At 37.3% G+C, this 21,672-nt stretch overlaps 1 protein-coding gene across 1 annotated transcript in view; it reads right to left on the reverse strand.

Moving 5' to 3' along the window:
- LOC136048368 (uncharacterized) overlaps window positions 1–21,672 on the reverse strand; it is a 43,382-nt gene that overhangs the window by 14,969 nt on the left and 6,741 nt on the right. Inside the window, exons 9-15 of the mRNA XM_065736019.1 lie at window positions 18,807–19,003; window positions 16,882–16,946; window positions 14,698–14,804; window positions 12,749–12,860; window positions 8,615–8,714; window positions 2,514–2,553; window positions 2,248–2,299 (exon numbers count right to left, since the gene is read on the reverse strand). Of these exons, the coding sequence (XP_065592091.1) occupies window positions 2,248–2,299; window positions 2,514–2,553; window positions 8,615–8,714; window positions 12,749–12,860; window positions 14,698–14,804; window positions 16,882–16,946; window positions 18,807–19,003 (673 nt within the window). The remainder of the gene's footprint in view (window positions 1–2,247; window positions 2,300–2,513; window positions 2,554–8,614; window positions 8,715–12,748; window positions 12,861–14,697; window positions 14,805–16,881; window positions 16,947–18,806; window positions 19,004–21,672) is intronic.

Below are 21,672 nucleotides of genomic sequence, written 5' to 3' on the forward strand. Positions count from 1 at the left end.
GCTTATTTAAAAGGAAGACCTAAAAAAGCAAATAAGAAAAGTTATTCTTGCCTTCAGAAGGCTTGCTAGGATTCTTTCTCCTAGCACAACTTTTAGGTTACCCCTTCAACACGAGAAAGGACACTTGGAAAATAACTCATGTTTGCACTGTAAAATCACTCGTGACCTATGGTAAAACTGGGACAATTGCATCAGAACAGTGAAAACAACACATATAACCAACGAGGTACTGAATCCAACCTGAAATCCAGAAAAGTGTTATCAAACACAAAACAAAAGAACCCACTGTGGCAATATTAATGGATCTGAAAATCTCCTTATGTAGTGTTTTTGGGTTTAGATCAAATTCTAGGTTTATCTCTATGGCAACTAGACTCTTTGTAACTGAAATTCCAATCCAGAAAAGCAGTTAATTCATACCTTATTTACTCTGCAATCTCTAGCTAGATCTTTCTTAATACATGGCTAACACTTTGACCCGGGGACTGAATCACTCAGACCACGCTTTTATGTAACCTTTATTGGATTACAGAAGTGACACAGAATTTCAGTGCGAGCATATTACCCTGCTCTCCAGATTAGCTCCTTAAAGCAAGCATTTTGATTTTCTGTTTTGCTAAGAGAGACAACGCTGTCTTCCCCTGGTAAATGGAGTTACTATTTAATCTCAGAAGGCATTTGGCCACATCTGGAACACAGTGCTCGTAAGTAATTCTACACGTAATGTGATAAACAAAACAGTAGCCTGATCTTCCACTAAGACAATAAATTAACATTAAACAAAAACTAGCCATCCATACAAAACAAAGTGCCAGTAAAAATGGAAGTACTTCATCCTCACAAACCTGGACCAGGGAATGTCAGACCAGATAGTAGGAAAAACTCATTTACTGTGAGGGGGATCAAATGCTGGAATGGGCTTCCTAGAGAGGTGGTTCATTCAACACTGCCAGTGTTGAAGAGGCATTAGGTCAATGCCCTTAATAATATGCTCCAACTCCTGGTCATCCCTGAAGTAGTCAGGCAAATTGACGTGATCTTTGTAGGTGCCTTCCAACTGAATGCTTCTATTCTAACTTCTTCCAAAGCAAGAAGTGGTTTTGTAATACTTCTCCACTGTCCACAGTTTATCACTGTCATTTCAGTAACTATACAGCATCTCCTCTGAATTTAATCTTAACTTCTTACCCACCAATGTAGAGAAAAACATAGCATTTGGCCTTATTTGTGCTGAGCACAGTATACGCGTTTAAAAATGAAAGTGAGACAGTCCTTTTAGGAAATGTTTTGAATCCTTAAATCAATTACTGCAATTTATTTACAAAGTTTATTTGGGGTTTCTTCCTTCTTGCTGCCTGTGCTCCTAATGCTTCTCTTCACCACTTGAAACAGAAGGCTGTCCCTGTACTTACTGCTGTGGTACAACACAGAACAATATTCTGGCCTTGATCTCTTTCTCATCTGCTGAATGAGTGAGAAAGCCCTTGTATCATTATTAGGAAACCTTGATGTGAGATATACGCAACAGCAGCACGTCAGTTCAAATTCTCAGAAAAAGGAAGGGCATGTTCAGATTCTTGTCTGCAGTATCCGATTAAAATCATTACGTACATTAAATTAAGTATCTGAAAAAATCCAAACATTTCATATGCAGTAAAAGCCAGTTTCTCCCTCTGGTTTACCTTGAAGACTTCAAACTATACACAGGGACATATAGAATGGAAAAGAAGCAGGGCTCTAGCTTGATGTTTCACCTCACGTTGAAATAGGCCCACCCAGTCATCTGAACTCAGACTGAAACAAACTACTGTTACAAACTTAATATCATAAAGCAGACAAATTTCATTTGCAGGCTCTTCTATAATAGTAATCAGAACAACACTGAAACATCTCAGCCTTTTTTAATTTTAAACTTTCTGGAATACTGGTAAAAGTAGGGCTCACTAGTCCCAGTGACCAGAAGGAAGAGGTCCAGCTCTCTGCTGACATAAGACCTGCATAAATCAGAAGTTCAGTGATTTTAATACTGACTTCCATTAGTATATGCAGAGGGTTGGGTCATATCAATTAAAATGGAAGGCTAGGAAGTTGTAAAATATGGTGTGTGAATAACAGTACCTGGAAAAATATTTTTCCAAGTTATCACTATACTTTGCAGTATTCCAAGTTGCTTAAAAATGGGAAGTCAGCATAATTTTTATAATGACTTCAGAAGAAACAGAGAAGGCTTTAAGTGATAAGTCTTACCTGGACATTGCTCTTTGGATAATAGAAGAAAAACGGCTTCAAAACTGGGGATCTAGGCATACAAAGCAATCATAAATGCACTTAAATACAAACGAATGAACATTTTCAGATTGTTAGTATACTAGGCAATCACTTGGAAAATTTAATACTTTTTACCCACTGTTATTAACAGTTTTCTGAACAATTTTAGAAAACTCAAGGAATGCAGAAATTACTTAGAATTCATTATTAATAAAGCAAGATTTTATTTTTAAAAATTAACTTACATTCTAGGGCGCCCTCCAATAATTCCAGTGAGGCCAGGTGCTGGAGATGAAAATGAAATTCACAAAATAACTGTTAAATTCATCTTCAAACTATCAAAGCTCATTGCTTAAGGCAGTTTAAGTCATTTCTATAATGCAGATTTATTAATACTCGGAAACATCTAGCAAATTAGACACGGTATCAGATTAATGCAACCAAACATTTTACAGAACAGGGAAAACAGCAATATGTGTAAAAAGTACTGTGACTTAAAAAAAGATTACGTCTCAAGATGTGCAAAGCATGAAATGCTTCAAAAGAAGAACCTCATGATCTTTCTTGTATACCAATGCAAGCCAGGCAATACATCTGGTAGAAAAAGAACTAGTCTGAGGTTGGGGAGTGTTACTGTTCTGTTCACTTTTAAAGAGAGCAGAGAAACAGCTTTAATCAGACCCAAATTCCTGTTGCTTTATTAACAATTTCAGCTGCATCTCTCTCAACCATTTTCACTGGCTAACTTAGCTGGTTTTAAGTTCCTCTGCACTGCAGATCCCATTGTTTCTTTCTCTTTTCTACACAGGTAATTTAGGAGCTTTAAGTCACTCGCATGATTCAAGATTTGCAGTAAAATCAGCACTGTGATTAGACTCTTCTCAACATCTGACTGTTAGGCTTTACTGCCATTAAACCCATCTAACACATCAGTATTCCTGAAATAAACAGTTCTACTCTTCCTAGCTTATCTTCTATCCTTTCTGCTTGACATGGATAGTATGCATACATACTACATCTAAGTTCTCTTCCCCTTCTTTCCTCTGCAGTTCTGTAAACACGTACATAAAATCAGCCTAGGAATTAAGCTTCCCAAATGCTGTATTTACCCAACTTTACCCTGGCTAACATGAGCCCACTTTCCTTCATGCTTCTTCCAGGTATACTGCCTCTGACCAAACACCAAGGCACTACGTTCTTGTGGTGATAAGCCCACACTGATAACCTCTACCTCTCTGCCTTAGCTTAGGCTTGGTGCCTTGGTAATGCAGATCAAGTGGTAGCACATGCACAGCACAGCACAGGTCCAGATTACTGTCTAGAAACACATTCACAGGAGGAGTGATTTTCCTGAAACAGCTTTTAAGCAAGGTGCCTTACTGAAGTCTTTGATGCTGTTTCAAAAAATAATAATTCTCAAATTAACCATGAAGAATCACCCATCTGCCCACCAAGTTCTGCTGCAAAGAACACTGTTCTGGACAGAATGGAAACTAATTTATTACAATTAGACAGTTTCAAATGATCCAAGGAAGATTAGACTCTACAAACACTACCTGTGTGCTCTTCGAAGCCAAAAAATTTCCATTCAGTATTTAAACCAATTGCTGTTATTTGCTGACTGAATTATGCTCCTGGTTTATTTAGGCTGCTGGGTGAGGAAGTGGCATATGGTAAGGTCACGTTGAAAATAGGCTCAGAAAGTTAATTTAAAATTATCTGTGGATTGTCACATGGCTCACTTCCCGCTAGGGAGCTGAACTGCTCATTAAGGGTACCAGATTTTGCTCCAAAACCTATTTCAACTTCCTGAAAGCTCACAAAGAAAGCTCTTCACTTGCCTGCTCTCATACAACGAAACTTGGCTCCCAGAACAAAGCAGTTGTCTGAACACTAACAAGAAAACAATTCATCTAAAAGCATCAAGTACTCACACCCTGAGGCTATGATGACCTTCCATTGCTGCTTGCTATCACTACTCTTGCAAACTCCTCCAGCATAAGCTTCTGTAAGTGTGGATCTTTCTCAAGACATACTGTAGCTACCCTGCACATACATGCAATTGCAAAGCAGAACTATGCTGTTACGTGCCAGCTGCAACATTATTCATTTCTATGTTAGAATTATTCAATCCATTGTTTATGTTAACATAAGAATGACTGCAGCATTTGCAAGTATAATTTAACACATGCACAAGCAATTCCTATTTAGTCTTCAGGCAAAGAAGATGAATCAGATCTTAAGTTGACTGTGGCTTATGAGTGGGTATTTGTGTGAACAGATAGCACCAGAGCACAAAACCTCATCTCCAACCCAGGGCTCCCTATTGCATTTCTCAGTGAAGACTGAAAGAAGGCAATGGAAGGTTAACCACAGCTCTCTAGCAAGTCCGACCACACCAGCAAGCCCATTTCTAAATTACTTGTGATCTCCTTAAATCAACTGCTGTCCCAAGACACCTTCCTGGTAAGAGAGATCACGCTTATTATGTGCTCCTTATGTCAATACTTGTGCAGATGTTTCCCTCCTTCCTAGATGGAGGTAGGTGTACCTATCTACAACGAAATCTAGCATGAATAATTTGTCATACCTGTGGAGAGTATCAGTCATACTGTAGCATCAAGCAAATAAGATTATCAGATAAACTGAAATTGCTGATCTCCTTTCCCGGAAACACTGCACAAGCACCTTCTGTTATCAAATGGCATTCATTAGTTCCCTAAGGCAGGTAAGAATTGCGAAGGAAGGTGTCATCTGATCTGCAACCAGTCCCTTCAACTGTAGCTATCAACTCAGTCCAGTTACTCAGCATCAGTATCTGCCAGCTTCTGTGCCTCAGAACAGCACGTGTCAAAAGGAGACTAATGCCTTCAAGTTGATAAAACAGTTGCAGACTTTTTAAATCCACCTATTTTCTGTTCATCTGCATGTATAGTACCATCATGCTGAAAACTTATTCTGCCTCAAGGGTCTGATCCACTAACTTGCTATTTTCCTAGAACAGTTTATTCCCCAAGTCTGAGGATCTTGCCTGAAATGACAAACTATTGAGGTGGCTGGGCATCTTACAAGCAATGAGTCAGTATCAGAGACTGTGCCACTTCAGTTCAACTGATTTCATTCAGTTTTGAGTATATGGCATGACTGGAGAAATGTCTGGCACTAAGTCCACTAAATTTCCTTCCTTCTATGTGATGGATTTAGTACCTTTCCTTTGGGTATCAGGGTTTTAAAAGGTTTGAATCTACATTCCACCATTTTTTATTCCTTCCTGCATGTTTTCATTCTGCATTTGCTTCTCAGTGTTTTCAATTTTCTCACCGTACAGAACTCATACAATGACGACCTTGCAAATACCAATACTCTGACATCCTGTATCATGTTAAAACACATCAAGTTGTTAACAGATTTCATGAACGCCTGTACAAGGAGAAGAATATCATGATTTACTGGGAGAACTACAGCAGTTCATGTCACCCAGCCTGCCTATCCTTGGTCACACATTTTTCTCTCCCCTCTACACCAACACTGGTTTTCAGACAAGCATTTGAGGGAGTGGATCCACTGAAAAACAGCTCTGGTGAAATGAACACTTAACAGGGGCCCAAAGGAGCACGTATTTCAACATGAGTAACTGCCACATTCTAGTAAATTCTAATGCATGCCACAGATGTGACCCTTGTAGGTGTCCTTCAATCTATTTCTGCTACAAATAATACTTCTGCACGATTCTATGTACTTCTCAACAGAATGAAATGTGCAATATATGAAAGAATCTAGACTGCATTAGATCTAATTTGTACAACATTTTGGAGTGGAAAAAGAAGATATCAAAATTGTCTGATGGGTAGAGATTCAAAAGCTTTAAGTAGTTTGAATTCAATAGCTGATACTTTCTTTGAAACTTCACTGAGTTCCAAAGGACAATCACATCTCCTGGTGGTGACTGTATTGGCTCAAACAAAAGCCAGTTAATGTACTTATTGAAAACAATAAGGAATCACATATATGCAATACATTTACAGTTGGTTCTTACAATGTAGTTTACTAATAGTACAAATGGGGTACTTTTTTTTTATACACTCTAATTATTACATGTCCTTTGAATACAGCAGATGAACTATCTCCTACAGTACTATTCTCAAACAAAAATGGAGACTGCAATAAACTGTCAGATCAACGATGTTCCTTGAAGTATCTTCCAACACACTTATGAGATCAGTCATAATATTTACATATACTCAACTACTTTAAAATCTCAAGTTGTATTAACCAGCTGTCATCTTAGTGTCAAACTCCGGTCATTTTAATGTGAAATAAGGGTCAGCACATGATTTCAGCTATTAATAAAACATTTCTTAGCTACTGAACTATTAAACTACAAGTAAGACAGTTTCCCTTCTTGAGCCTCTTCCCCACTAGGCTTTATTAAGAACAATCTATCCAAATTTAAGAAGTAAACAAAAGCAAAATTCAGACAACAAAAGGACAGCTCTAAAACTGTACTACTAAAACTGAACATTAAAGACTGAATTGCTAGCAACTGTTAAATAAGCTTAATATTATCAATTTTCAAATTATTGAGGAATAAGCCTAGAGAACAAAAAACATTCTTTCACCAATTGGAAGTTAAGCAATCTCAACTTCGTACTAATTACAAAAAGGAGAAAACTATTGGTATAGTTTTTTAGTAGCTTGTATCTCCTTAAGCCCATCAAGCAAGCATAATCAAACTGAAAAAAATGATTGTTTAAACTGGTAAACTAGGTCTGGCTCAACACTGTGCCATATTCCAAAGGCAAACTAAATAACAAATCACTCTTTATTGGATGGCACGTCTAAATACAGAAGCATCATATTCTTCTCTTTGCTTAACCATCTGCAATATTAATACTATGAAATAGAAATTCGCATCTCATTGGTCATCTATATAAACAATGGGAATTAAAAAGCATTTGGAGAGACAACTACGTATGTGTCAACTTCAGATACTAAAAATAAGCGACTGTTTTTAAATCCAACTATCTTTCCTTTGTTCAAAAAGACTCTAGGAGATCACCTATGTGCATATAAAATAAAGAACAAGTAGAGATTTTACTTGCAGGAATAGAACACAAGAATAATTAAAAAGATTACTTCAATTATAAATCCTTAACTGTTTTCTAGAAATGGTAGCTTGATCTTACTGTGAAAACATTATCCATCATTAAAATAGCAGTCTTTGGAAGTAGTGTACATCTATGGTAAATGCTGATCCACTAAACAACCTTCACAATTGCAAAATATTTTAAAATGAATCTTCCTAATTACTTTTGCATGACTGTATTGTGTCTTTTAGGAGGGAGGAAAAAAAAAGAAAAGGAAAAAAAAAGAAGACGACCATGCATCAACCCTTCTTCGGTAAACAAAACAAAACAAAAATGTACTATGTTACACACAGCTCTGATACCACCCTAAAGACAACAGAGAACACCCTTAGTTCCATACAACTTTGAATTCACTAAAAAAAAATAATGTTGAGCAATTCTTTAATTGCATAGCAACATTTAGCCCCCGTGAATCAGGATTCTGAATGTGCTTTGGAAGTTGACATTCAGGGTAAGTAATTTAATTTGAAGATTCACATAAATCCCCAATATACCGCTGCATTAGGTATAGAGAAGAAATTGGAACACACCTGAGCTCCACTCTTCCAAAAGAAGCTCTCCAAATTTGAAATGGATTTTAAAAAGATTAAATGAGTATTCATAGTGGAAGCTGCAGTCAGATCCTAGCATATGAATGTATTCCTTACAACTGCGATGAATACACTAGTAACACTTAGATTTTACTTAGAAGGACAAGAGAAAGAGTAGGAAAAAAAAACTGCTCAAAGTGAGCTGTTAATAAGTTATCATGGAAAACTGAGAGAAACTAGTGAAAATTACAGTGAATAAATGCAAAGTTTTTCTTGGAAAAACAACTAATAAAACAAAAGAAGCATAAATTATTTCACAATGGAGGACCCTTGTGCAAAAACTTAAACTATGTACATTTAAAACTAAGACTGACTTTTAATTAAGTCCCGGTGTTTTGTCTTTACACTGGAAGTCAATGAAAATCATCCATTACAACACAAGTCACTCAAAGACAAAAGTTGATGACACTAATGTGAGGCTAGACACACCAGTGGAAGATCAGAATTTGAGTGGGGGAGCTAATACACAGTGTGAATAAAGACTGAGACGGAGGCCATTAGCATTCTCACTGCAGCATGCTATTTAAAACTTTTTCATTAGATCTGAAAGTCTGAATTCTCTACATAAGCAGCTACATCACATTGTTAGAAAAAGACATGAACGTTTACCCATGCCAGTTCCAGCTGCTGCAATCTCTTTGGAGAAGATTTCTAAAGCTTCTTTTTTCTTATGATGTACTGCAAGCCAAATAACAGCTTCTCGAGGACCCTGCTTTGAAAAAGCAGAGGATTAGCTTAGCAGCAGAACATCAGTTATATCTGTCAAATCTAAAAGGAATGCAGTATTCAAAGCGAATCTAATGGACATCTCATACTCAGTTCTACTAACTGCAATTCTCATTCAGCTGCTTTTCATCCAACATAACTACAACTTTTGGTTAATGTTCTATCATCTTTACCAGAAAATCAGCCACTGGGTATTTCAGACTCTTAGAATGCCATACATCTTCTCCATCCCCCAAAATCAAGTACCATAACAAACTAACGTAAGGAAATTAATACTTGGTTCACTCAGTGGGACAGGCAAACAACCTGTACTCTTATTTTTACATTCACTGAGAATACTCTGGGGCCAAGGCTACTTAGCATCAGAAAGTAAACAGGTCTGCTCACACTAAAGAAGCCAAACCTAATCCTTGAGAGTTTAAAGAGAGAACAGAATAAAAAGCACCAGATTTCCAACAAATACAACAGATGCAATAGTTCATCCTGACTTCTTTCACGTATTGATTTCTGAGGCATTTAGTAACTTCCTTAATTATCCATAAAATCATGAATATTTCAAAGCAGCATTTTTCTTATTAGTGCAGAACATTCAAAAGATTTTAGAAAAAAAGCTCATTTCTTTACCAATAGAGAAATTGATGACACTTCCACAAGAAGATCCACATGCTGCCAGAAACATACACCTATGTACACCTAAAGCCTCAAAACACAGGAGATGAGGTGTGGAGCAACAGTGCATGTTCTTATTATGTCAACTGAAAAGAATGGAATGAGTCCTTTAAGGAGTTTCCCCTCTGGAATAAGGAATAGTATCACCCCACACTTGACCAAATTGTTCATTACTTAACCCTCAGTAGCCATGACTCTTTGTGCTGATAGCATCTTTCTCCTTAAGTGATGGGAACAGGAGAGAAGATAACATATGCAGGCAGTTGTTAAATGAGCTAAATTAAAGTTGTGGTCTGACAAAAATCACATCTCAGCTTTCTTGCAGTATGGTTAGATGCTCATTCACTGAACAAAGTTGAATTCCAGAAGTCAGTAACAATTCCAAAATGATATGGAGCAACTGCCGATTTGCACAGCTGGCATAGGGAAAAATGCTAAACCGTTATGCCTAAAACAATACAAATATATTCATTAGTATGTTTAATAAGTATCATCCAAACAAAAATTTATTTAAGTCTCAAGTAAACATTCTGAGCTTTAAATATATATATGTTCTCCTCTTCAAAATAAGTAGAACAAGTGCATGCTGGATGCCAACTCCTAAACTGCCTGTCTTTAAACACATCCCCTAATGTTAGTTCTACAGATTTTAACTGCCAGTGTTTCTGTAAAGCTGAATTCTTTAAAAACACTGCATAAAAGTATTTTAAGTGCTTTTGAAATACAGATGTCCCCTAAGTATAATTTCCAAGCATATATACCGTACATTTCCACAAAAACCATTCTCTAGATTTTCTAAGGTTGACATATTCTCAAATCAGTTTCAGGAATTTAAGTAACTTCAGAAATTTAAAAACATGGTTTTTAAAACAGACAGCTGCTGAAATGTTTATAATAAATGCTGCAGTATGCTATACCCATCCTTCTGACTACTGGAAGAAGAGGCAGTTATTTTAACAGACTACTGAGTCCTGCTTCTAAACTGTATTGGCTCTTCAGTATTGCATTTTTAAGCCCGAACCTTTCTGCCCTGTCCAGATGCTGGAGAATGATACAGTGATCTATGAAAATAGAGTCCTGGCCTCAGTGTGATAATCCAATACCAAAACTGAAGTTGCAGACTACTTTAGTCATTTATGTTACAGTATAAATAGAAAATACACCAAAAAAAAACCCCAGCAAAACAAATTTATCTTTTAAGTTCAAAAATGTGTTGTAAAAGGGTTAGAAGAAAACTACTGCGTTTTAGTTAATGAAGCTTTATTTCTGTACTGCTAAGAATAATTTGCTTACACCCATGCTCAGTGCAGCCTTTAGAAAACCAACTACTACCACAGGTGCTGTTAATATATAACTTCCACGTAAAAGACATCCCGTATTTCTAAATCACGAACTCACTGGTACTATGACACTGTCACATAACCCCTTCTTCAAGAACATAAAAATCAGAGCAGGAAGTACCAGCAATTAAATGCCACCAAGGTTACTCAGTGCTGATTCAGGTGCACTGCTTCTGCTGATAAAGCAGGCTATCAGAGTGGCAAAGAGCAGCTATGGAGACAGGTGGAGAAGACTGAAAAAAAGGAAAGGAAGCAAGGATTTTGTATTTCTCAAGGCTGCCTCCTCTCGTTGGGAATACTCAATGCTATACACATCAGCTTACACTAAACTGACCCAAGTCTGGGGTACACAACCAGTACACAATTTAAATTCAGATGGAAGAATCTTCGAAGCACTGCTTCCCTTGTGTGATAATATAGCACCTAGCACAACATGGCTCTGCTTCTGACCAGTTATTTGCAATCCACTCAAGCACATCTCATTTTGTACAGAAAGAATACATCTACCAAAGGGCATATGTTTCTCTTACAAGTCTATAACTTTATTTTAAATGGTTACCATTTAACAATTAAATGGTTACCATTTAATAATTAATCCTCTCTCTTCCCCCATTCCTTTGAAGCTACACCACCACTGTTTGCCAGATGAGAACTCTTCACATTAGGTTCCTCTGTCCATGAATCAGTGTGAAGAAGATAAGGCAGCTTCCCGTGTTTCAGCTTCAGCTTTCACATCCCACTGCAAGCATACAGCAGAGATACTGCTGCATTTAATTTTACTGTAAGACCTGGAAGCTGATGCTAAAATATGGGAAATATAGTAAGTATTCCACTCGGTTTGGAAAATGTTTTCAGTATACTGTAAGCAAGGAAAACTGAACACTAACAGAGAAACTGTTCTTCTCCAAATCTTTATTATATTTTATTTATACTCTAGTGAGCCAGACAGAAAACTTCCCATGTAATGATATCATTAAAAAAATGAATTATCATGCCTAATCATAAAGAACCGGTACAAAGGGAACACAGAAGTCCAATGCCTGGAAAATGTGCTCTTATGCTCCAATATTTTCCTTCTGCAATCTTAGTAACACACCTAATGTACAGGGGTTTGTTGTCCTAAACAGACCACATCATAGATGGCTCCACAACTCTTGCTGCTGTTCAGAATAAAACTGAAGCTCAAGCATTAAAGTGCTCAGAGCCACAGACACACTTGTCTCCTTTCTAAGAGCAATTACTTTCTATAATAAAAGTTCCACTATCTCTTTCTTTTATTATTATTATTTTTGCCTACACAGACACCTTTTCAGCTATTTCACATGCTGGCATTGCTAAGATCAAACTCACAGAGCTGAGATTTGACAGGTGTAACTTAAGGGTTTTGCAAGACTTGAATGTACAGAAAAGAATTAAGATGCTGCTGTTTTGGAACAATCTAAACTGTCTAAATATTTTAAGCATATGTAAGTGGGGACAAGATTTACAGTCTTCTTCCTATGAAAAGATCTTCTATTTCTAGATAAGGGAAACAATCCACAGCTGCAGTCATCGTTCACATTCTTACAGATGAATTCAACAAATCACAAAACATGCTGAAGAATTATGTACTTAAGGATTACTTCACAGATAGGACCCACAGAGCTTCAGCACAGGCAATAATAATTCTGCCTTTCCTTTTATAATGCTGTCTTTTAAAAAGAGTTCTGCTTAATGCAGATTAAATCATAAGAACTTTTAAGGCATTTCTTGAGATGAACAACATTAGAACAGACCACAACAACATTTCTGTAAGGTTTCTTATCAGTGCTTCTGGAAGATCCAATGCTCCAAAGACTCTGTCAATGTAATTTTGTACACTAAGGACAACACTGAATTCTTTGCAAGATGGTGGGGGTGAAATTCCCAAGATGACAGTGACTTCCTTTAAAGTTATGGAAAAGATAACATTATAGATAGATTAAAAAGAGGTCAGTAAAAGTTTAAGAACACTCCACTGAATACTTACACCATCTATACTCCTTCTAGCATGCGATCCATATGTATCTTCAGACCCTAAAACCTGTATGTTAACTGCACTGTAATCTTCGTACCCAAGCTGACTGAAAATAAGACGTGTCCTGCAACAAATGATTTTCATTTTTAATTAGTAACCTCCCTCGAAGTAATTCTTTGTAGTAGCTCTGTGTTGTCACAGGAATTAGCTCTGCGATGTAAACTGGGTTACAGATAGTTTTCACTACACAAAATGTACATGAACACATCCAAAGTGATAACAGGCTAAGTCACTCATCTGAACTTATCCCTACGTTTCAGTTTGAGTTTTTTCTTTATTCAAATTCTATGGAAGATGACAGGTAAAGCCAAACAGATGGTCTTTTATCTTTAAAAAAATAAAAAAGAACTGCTTGAAAGGGTATACATGCAGTCTTCCTGGTTTTCACACTGGTAATTCAGTTCTTACCTCTGTTTCTCCTGCAAGACATTATGACTCACCAACAAATACATGCAACTATACACCACAGGCATCAATGAAGGGATATTTAACTGGAGGAAGAACTTTTATTCAAATTTACAGGTATTCAGTTTCAATTAATGAATAGACAACCCTAATGCCAAGAATTAGACAACAATTTTTAAGAACTCTTTTTCATTACTCATGCTTGTCTACTCTGACCCTGTGAATTTTCTCAAATTAATTCTGTAAGGTTATTTCCACCAAAATCATGCTGCTACAAGAACAATGAGTTTGCCCAGTCATGATTAGTAAAAGAAATTATTTTTTTAAAAAATACACCATAAAAACACATTCTGCTTTTAGAGAAACAGCAACTGAAACTTTTTTTGGGCAGGGCCAACAATTAAATTTTAAAAGTAAAAGTTTTTAAAAGGCAGCCCAACTTTCAACCACTGAACAAACCGAGAATGACCTTCATCTTTTATTTTATTTTTTAAACAGACATGTAAAGTCCAAAGACCAAGAAATCATAGTAAAAAATATGAGAGGAAAAATGCTTTAACATAACCCAACTATTAGAAGTACTGCAATATGTTAACATGTTGCAAACTGGAAAAATAAGTTAAATTCTGAAGCAGCTAAACTGGTTCTCCTTTTATCTTTGTACCCTCTAGATGTTTTAAGAAATTTAATCAGCTGAAACACTGGAATTATGTTAGGATGAGAAAAAATTTTCCATCAGTTGACTATTTTGAAGACACTAGCAATATCACTATTGTTGTAAATATTGAACATGGCACCTGGAAAACGATATGGGCTTAAATATAAAGTGTAATTCTTATTGTTATTGAAAAAAATGAAGGTGGTCACTGTATCACCACTGAGGCCATTTCTCCTCCAATGAGTACGGGAAAAAAAACAACTTGATTTACTTGATTTCTGAGAGGTGCCTATCTCAGAGAGCTAGTTCAACAGGTGTATAATTTGATGGAATGACAGAGGAGAAGTCTTACATAAAACTGAGCAGAAAGCAATAGTTCACATAACCAGAAAGTCTGGGTGCTATTGGAATAAATGGTTGATCAGGCTGTCTTCCAACTAGAAAACTGTTCCAGTAAATAAAACCATATCACAAGGTAATAAAATATTTCATCTAAAACAATTTTGGTAAATTGCCCACATTTCATAGCTTCCAAGATTTTGGTAAGTTATGTGGAAAAAAATAAAATCCTGTCTGGAATCTAATAAATTTGGGTCTCAGTTGTCCATTTTGAACAGTATTTGCTAACTTCTTCCTTTCAGTCAAACACAGGTAACAAGTGTAGTTACAGGTTGTTTAGGAAACTTATTTTCAGACTACTCAAGTCATGAAATGTCCTCCCAGCTTCTGTCTTCTATGGTTCTTACAAAGTCAATGTGATTACCATCATGTCACCATTCTATTTTCATTATCCTAAATATCAAATCATCAAAACCCCTTTTGAGTAACAAATACTGACCTTTTGAGAATACTTTCTGCAGTGAGCTTTCCTTTTTGTACTGCCTTTGGACCTCCCACTGGACAGACAGCTGTAGCTCTGAAACCATCAAGGTAAGTGGCATTTACCTAATGAAAAAGGGATTAAAAATTACATGTGATTCAGTACTGTGCCATCTGGTCTAGGGAGCCTGCCTTGGCAGGGGGATTGGGCTAGATGATCTCTAGAGGTCCCTTCCAACCCCTACAGTTCTGTTATATACTATAAATGTTCTCTAACAATTACTTTCTTTATAATCCCAGTAGTGGAATGATAAGAAAGCATTATAATCAGTAAACTTACACTATTATTTAAAATATGAAGTGATATTACAAGAAGGTTCAAATCCATAGTCCCGGAGTCCTTTAAGTCGAGCCGGAGGAGAAAAAGACCATTGTGGATGAACTGGGAACTTTTGTTGAGACTCTGAGAGAAAAGAAGAGTCTATGTCCTCTGGAAGATGGGACAGGCTACTTGGGGAGACTACAGAGAACTGGCCAAGATTTGCAGGCAGAAAGTTAGAAATGCTAAAGCCCAGCTTGAACTTAGACTGGCTACTGCTGTAGAGGAGAACAGGAAACCCTTTTACAAATATATTAACAGCAAGAGAAAAACTAAGGAAAATTTCTCTCCTTTACTTGATGAGGCAGGGAATGTAACCACAGATGATAAGGAAAAGGTTGAGGTTCTCAATGCCTTCTTCACATCTGTCTTTAATAGACAGAGCAGTTGTCCACAGGGTACTTGCCCTGACCTGGAAGTCCGGGATGGAGCGCCTAATGCACCCCCTGTGATCCAAGCAGAGACAGTCAGGGATCTACTCCTGCATCTGAACTGCCACAAGTCCATGGGACCAGATGGGATCCACCCAGGGGTGCTGAGGGAGCTGGCAGAGGTGATTGCCAAGCCACTTTCTGCCAAGTTGGGAGGATGTGTCAAACTTCCTGAGGGTAGGGAGGCCCTTCAGAGGGATTTAGATAGGCTGAATAGCTGGGCTGAGCTCAATGGGATGAGGTTCAATAAGGCCAAGTGCCGGGTCCTGCACTTAGGCAACAATAACCCATGCAATGCTATAGGCTTGGGGCAGAATGGCTTGAAGAATGTAGAGAGGAAAAGGACCTGGGGGTGTTGGTTGATACTCGGCTTAACATGAGCCGGCAGTGTGCCCAGGTGGCCAAGAAGGCCAACAGCATCCTGGCCTGTATTAGAAATAGTGTAGCCAGCAGGAGCAGGGAGGTGATCACTGTACTCAGCTCTGGTACGGCCGTACCTCGAGTACTGTATTCAGTTTTGGGCCCCTCACTACAAGAAGGACATTGAGGCCCTGGAGCGTGTTCAGAGAAGGGCAACAAAACTGGTGAGGGGTCTGGAGCACAAGTCTTACGAGGAGCGGCTGAGGGAGCTGGGATTGTTTAGTCTGGAGAAGAGGAGGCTCAGAGGAGACCTTATTGCACTCTACCGCTTCCTGAAGGGGGGTTGTGGTGAGGAGGGGGTGGGCCTCTTCTCCCTGATAAATAATGACTGGACGAGAGGGAATGGCCAGAAGTTGTGCCGGGGAAGATTCAGATTAGACCCGAGGAAACATTTTTTCTCTGAAAGAGTGGTCAGGCACTGGAATGGCCTGCCTAGGGAGGTGGTTGAGGCACCGTCCCTAGCACTGTTCAAGAAGCGTTTAGATGAGGTGCTAGGGTATTTGATTTAGTGGTTGGGTAGGGATAGTGATAGGAGGATGGTTGGACTAGATGATCTTGTAGGTCCTTTCCAACCTAATGAACCTATGAACCTATAGAACTGTTAAAACTCAGAATCACTGCCCACTGTCATCTAACTATCTTGTACCTACACATTTTGGTTCATGAGATATGTTTTGGAGTTGAAAAGTAGAATAATCTACCACAAGTTATTATTAAAAGAGAACCATTTCAGCCTTTTCCGGCTATATGTGGATTTGCCTGTTACATAAATAATCATGTTTTTATGCACCCAGTAATGTTTGTTCAGTGTTCTTTCTGTTATTCATCTGGCAACAGCACATGTGCACTCATGTGAGTCTGTGTGAAGACTCTGAAGTGGCAACAATTTTTGGCAGTAAATATTTTTATTTCTCCAAAATATCAATTTTTGTGTGAAGTGTAAGGTATTCTTCACTTACAAAGAAAGTAATACCTTATAAAATGTTGAAGGAGGTGATCCTTTCACTCCATGAACTTTCACTGCACCACCTTCAAAACCTGGAGTAGTTAAAAAAAATCAATACTTATGCTTCTTCACGTAAGCTTCTTCACGTAACTTCAAAGACATGCTTTTATGTTAATCAAACTCATTTAATCAGAAGAGCAAAGCACTGATAGCTGTTCTGCCACAGAAGAGAACCTTCTGCAAAACAGTTATCTCTGCCTTCAGAACTGCAACGTGACAGATGTACTAACTTTAACGGGTCTTTTGTCTTTTAATAAAATGCTCAAAATGTTTATGTACTTAAAAATAACTGACACAGAAAGGAATTTTAAAAGTTTAAATCCAGTTGTTACTATGCTATTATATCAGGTGTATTAATAACAAGAAGAAATGAGAAAATGCTGCCATGACATCAGGTTCAAGTCTGAACTGGAATAAGGTAAAGTGCCTTAAAAATCAGCAGTGCTTATGTCAAACTGACAGCATTATATTGTAGCTCATCTGTAGCTAATCTCTGCTTTCAAATGCTTAGAAAACAGTTTCAAGCTTTACAGAAATACTCTGAAGTGGTCAAAACAGAAATTCCTTCAGAACATATCTGAAAAACAGAATCAGACTAACCTAAGTTTTACGGATCATGCATTAAGTATCATCACTCTCTCCAAGGCTGCAATAACTTTTGTTCTACTCTGTCAATAGAAAACAATATCCCCACAGCCAGAGTAAAAATCTGGAAGACTTTCATACGCCTGATTAAGTTGTAACATAAACAAAGCCCGAAAAACAAAATGCATGACAGCCATTGACTAAAACAAAACAGAAGCATCTCTCAGTTCAAACACTGCCACTAATCCAGCAGGACAATAAAATCAGCAATGTAAACAGCAAAAACAGATAGCATGCCCTGTTTTTACTAGTGTACGTGTCAAAGCACTTCAAACTAAAAATATTTAAGAAATCTGTCTATTTTCCATCTGCTATATTTCTAAGACGACTAACTGAAAGTTCATGTGAAAGTTCATTTTAAGTTCAAACGTGTCATATCAGGTCATTTGCAAGCTGAAAGTTCATAGGAAGGTTAGGGTTCTCTTTTCCTTCTTAAAAAAGAAATACAAGACTGGTGGCTACAAGCAATAAGCTGCTCTTATCAGAATGTCATTCAGTTATGTTGCACGAGCATGAGGTTCACTGTATGCTTTTACAGTACTTTTATTACTGGAGCCAATTTTCCCTAGGAAGTTCTTAATTTGCAACTTCAGTTGTTCTAAGTTTTACAGAGGCACTCAGCATACTGTCATAGGTTAAGTTCCACCAGAATGGAAACAAATATACAGGTGCAGTAAAACTTAAAATGATTATAGCTAACAATCACACACACTAATCCAAACAGCAAACCTTGGAGTGAGCTTTTTGGGGTTTGTTTTGTTGCTTTGCTTTTTTTCCAAGTCCAAACTTGGAACAAGCGTTGCATCTGTCTTTAGTCTGCTAACTGTTCCTATGACTGTTGTAGTTCTGAAGATGGAAAACTACTTCTTCTAACAGAGGTTTTCCAGCAGATGTTCTCTACCTAAGCAAGCATCTATCACTTAGGTTGATCTTAAGTCTTGGCTGGTCTTCTATATGTCTTAAAAGTGAAGCAGTAAGAGCAGCGATCAAAGACTTAGATTAGTCAACCAGCAGGAAAGTAAGAGTGTGGTTACAATTCCCAAGACCATTTCTAATAAAGTTATTTGAAAAAACGAACAAAGTCCTTTCAAGGAAGTTTGATTCTATGAAAAAATTCTGTTGGATACAGTATCATGCCTTAAGGCACTGATATAGCAAGGAATATGCAGACAAAACATGGAAATGAAAGTAAAAGCTTTAGTTTGATCACCTAGCTCACACATCTCTTAACATAAAGGTGCACGGACCTGGAATTTCAGTGATGGAAACTTCAGAAAAGTCACATGTGACATCTGGTAAAAGGTAGCGTTGAGGATTGCCCACTTCATACACCAACTGTTCAGCCACAGTGCCAAAGGAGATCAGTCCCCCTGTGTCTGGTGGTTTGGAAATAATGAAGTCTCCTTCAGAGGAGCACTCTACAATAGGAAAGCCTATGTTATGCCTAAAATAATAAGAACGTTGAGAGAAAAAAAACAACATAAATATGAGGTGAAAAGAGGAATGGCATAGCAGAATTTTATGGTAATGAATAATAAAATAAAACTGTCAAGACTTAAAATGTAGCTTGTCACTTCTGAAGCAATAAAGGAAAAGCACTGAATAAGCAAACCAAAATAAGAGGGTGCGTTTTATTGCCCAGCAAAGAATGACACGTCTAACACCAAACACCAACAGTAAGCACTTAGGAGTGGAGAATGGAATCACCAAAAGCAGAGGAGAAGCTGGAAGATTTAGATATCTTTGACTGAAGGCATAAATTCAGCAGAAAAACATGATTGTTAAAAGCCAGGCTGGCTACAGCAGCACACCCAGCACTGAGGGTGAACACGTGTAAATGCATTCTGCAGTCTGGATTTGTAAGAAGGATGTTAAAACACAAAGAACAAACTGCTGGAGGTAGGAAACAGAAATATTCAGAAACATACTAAGGACAATTTCTCATTTTTGTGATAAATTTTCACAGGAAAGTTATAATCAGAAGACAGGAACACATGAAAGTAAGATCTCTAGCCCAAAATAATAAAAAATAAGTAATACAAAATAACAACAAAAATAAAAGCCAGAATCAACAGGAAGAGGCATAGACATATGGAATATGACTTCATATAGACTTCAAACAGGAAGACATAACAAAAGACAAAAGCAGTAAAACAGAAAATTGCAATTATATTCTCTCTAGATAAATGTACAGAAAGCAATCAAATAACTGAGATACATGCTGATCAAGCAGCATGGTAGAATTTTCAAGGTTTTGTGGAAGCTATCTAGGTATTTGCTTTCCAAGTTAAAAGGCTTCTCATTTACAGATCATTTATCTGAGCAAAAGTAATAACCTAAAATTAAGAAGTTGAAAACTAAAGCGGTGTTCACGCTCTCACAGAAAGGCAACCTGGCTCACTTCCCCTCAGAAGAAATTGGAAATTTGTGGAAATATAATGTATGAGAGAGAAAAAGAATCCAAATAGGGGATAAAGGAGATAAAGCCCCCTGAAAAAGGGAAACTCTTCTAAAAGGAGCTAATAAAAAGGTGCTCCATATCACCATTCCCATTATTGTCAATGATCTTCAGGTCCTTCGTACATAATTAAATCAGTTCATCCCTGAAATTAATTACTTCCGGGTGCTAGAGGGGACCATGTGCTGAACATACAACCAAACTGGCTATCTGCAAAGGTTACAAGAACATAGTTTGCATAACATACATTCACAAACTTTTAAAGGAAGTAAGCAAAGAAACCAGTGAACTCTGAAATGACATTAGCAAAAGTTCATGGGAGTTTGGACAGATTCCTTATCACTGGGGAGCTTAAAACTTAATCCTTTTTTTAAATAATGGGGTTAAGAGAGAAGCTCTGTTACCAGAGATCAGCAACTTTAATACTGCTAGCATACAAAACTTTGAAAATATAGTAGCTGGAGGACACCTAGAAAAGCCCGCCAGGAATCAGTAAGGATTATACTTTATTTGTCTGGACTTTGAAACTATTTAAACCATGAAACAGACAGAGGGTATTAAAAAATAAAAAAAAAAATAAAATAGAAAAGGGGAAAAAGAGGGAAAAAAGAAAAAACATAAACCAAACCCTGTGAGTACAACAGACTGAATGTATAAATCTGATTCTAAATGATTACAGTATGGGGGTTTGTTTATTTTTTCTGTTGGCTCTGAGGGAAGAAAAGGGTTGAAAGCTGGCAGCAGGATCATTTCTTTTCTCCACCTAGTATGTATCACCGTATGAATAACAGAAAAGGAGTAAGTGCCTTTTTTGACAGCATTTACTTATAATCAGTAATTAAAGAATGTTCGTTAGTCTTCTACAGAATCAGTGATTTCTTCAGTTTTCTCTGCTAAGCATCAGAGAATTTACACAAGAAGCTCTTGTCTAACTGGAAACAACAAATAGTTGAGTGTTGTAGGCATAAAATTTAACCAATTCTTTTACTTGTTTGTTTAAAACACAGAAAAACTCATAACCAGTAGTCTTTCTTAGCAGTGCTCTTCTATCTGCTTCAGCAGCCAAAGGCTGAACAGCAATTTGGACTACTTTCACAACCAAACACATCTTCTGCAATAAAATGTGAGGGAACTAGAGAGAGATTGCCCTCTAGTGTTCATTAGAGAACAGAATAAATTGTGACAATATCCTTAAGCTCTAATGTAAACGCCCAGTAATTGTTTGCAGACATGAATGATAAGCATTCCTGGCTGCATGAATACACTCTCAGTGGTGAGAAATTAAGGTGCCTTTCACACACTAATGACAACAGGCATTCTGACCTGGCTTCTTCTTCCCACATTCAATGACTTCGTTGGGCTGGTTTGGATATAACCTTGCATATCATACCATATTTAATAAGATTTATCGAGATTTAGATTACACAGGCTTACTTTCAGAAGACTTAAGAAACTCAGCTCTTTTTAAACTAAGTAGGAATCATTAACACACTATACTAAGTGAATTCTGAAAGCTCTTTCAGAGCTCTGTCGACCCAGTGCCCACACATGTTGCATTGGAGACAGCAGGGCTCAAAACTTTTATCATTACTGAAGCTGTGACTTTGCTTACATAGATTTGCACACACTGAAAACTGATTCAGGCTGTCCAAATA

This window comes from Cyrtonyx montezumae, unplaced genomic scaffold (genome assembly GCF_038088225.1).
Source record: "Cyrtonyx montezumae isolate F1298 unplaced genomic scaffold, pur_monq_1.0 scaffold_2, whole genome shotgun sequence".
Taxonomy (NCBI): Eukaryota; Metazoa; Chordata; class Aves; order Galliformes; family Odontophoridae; genus Cyrtonyx; species Cyrtonyx montezumae.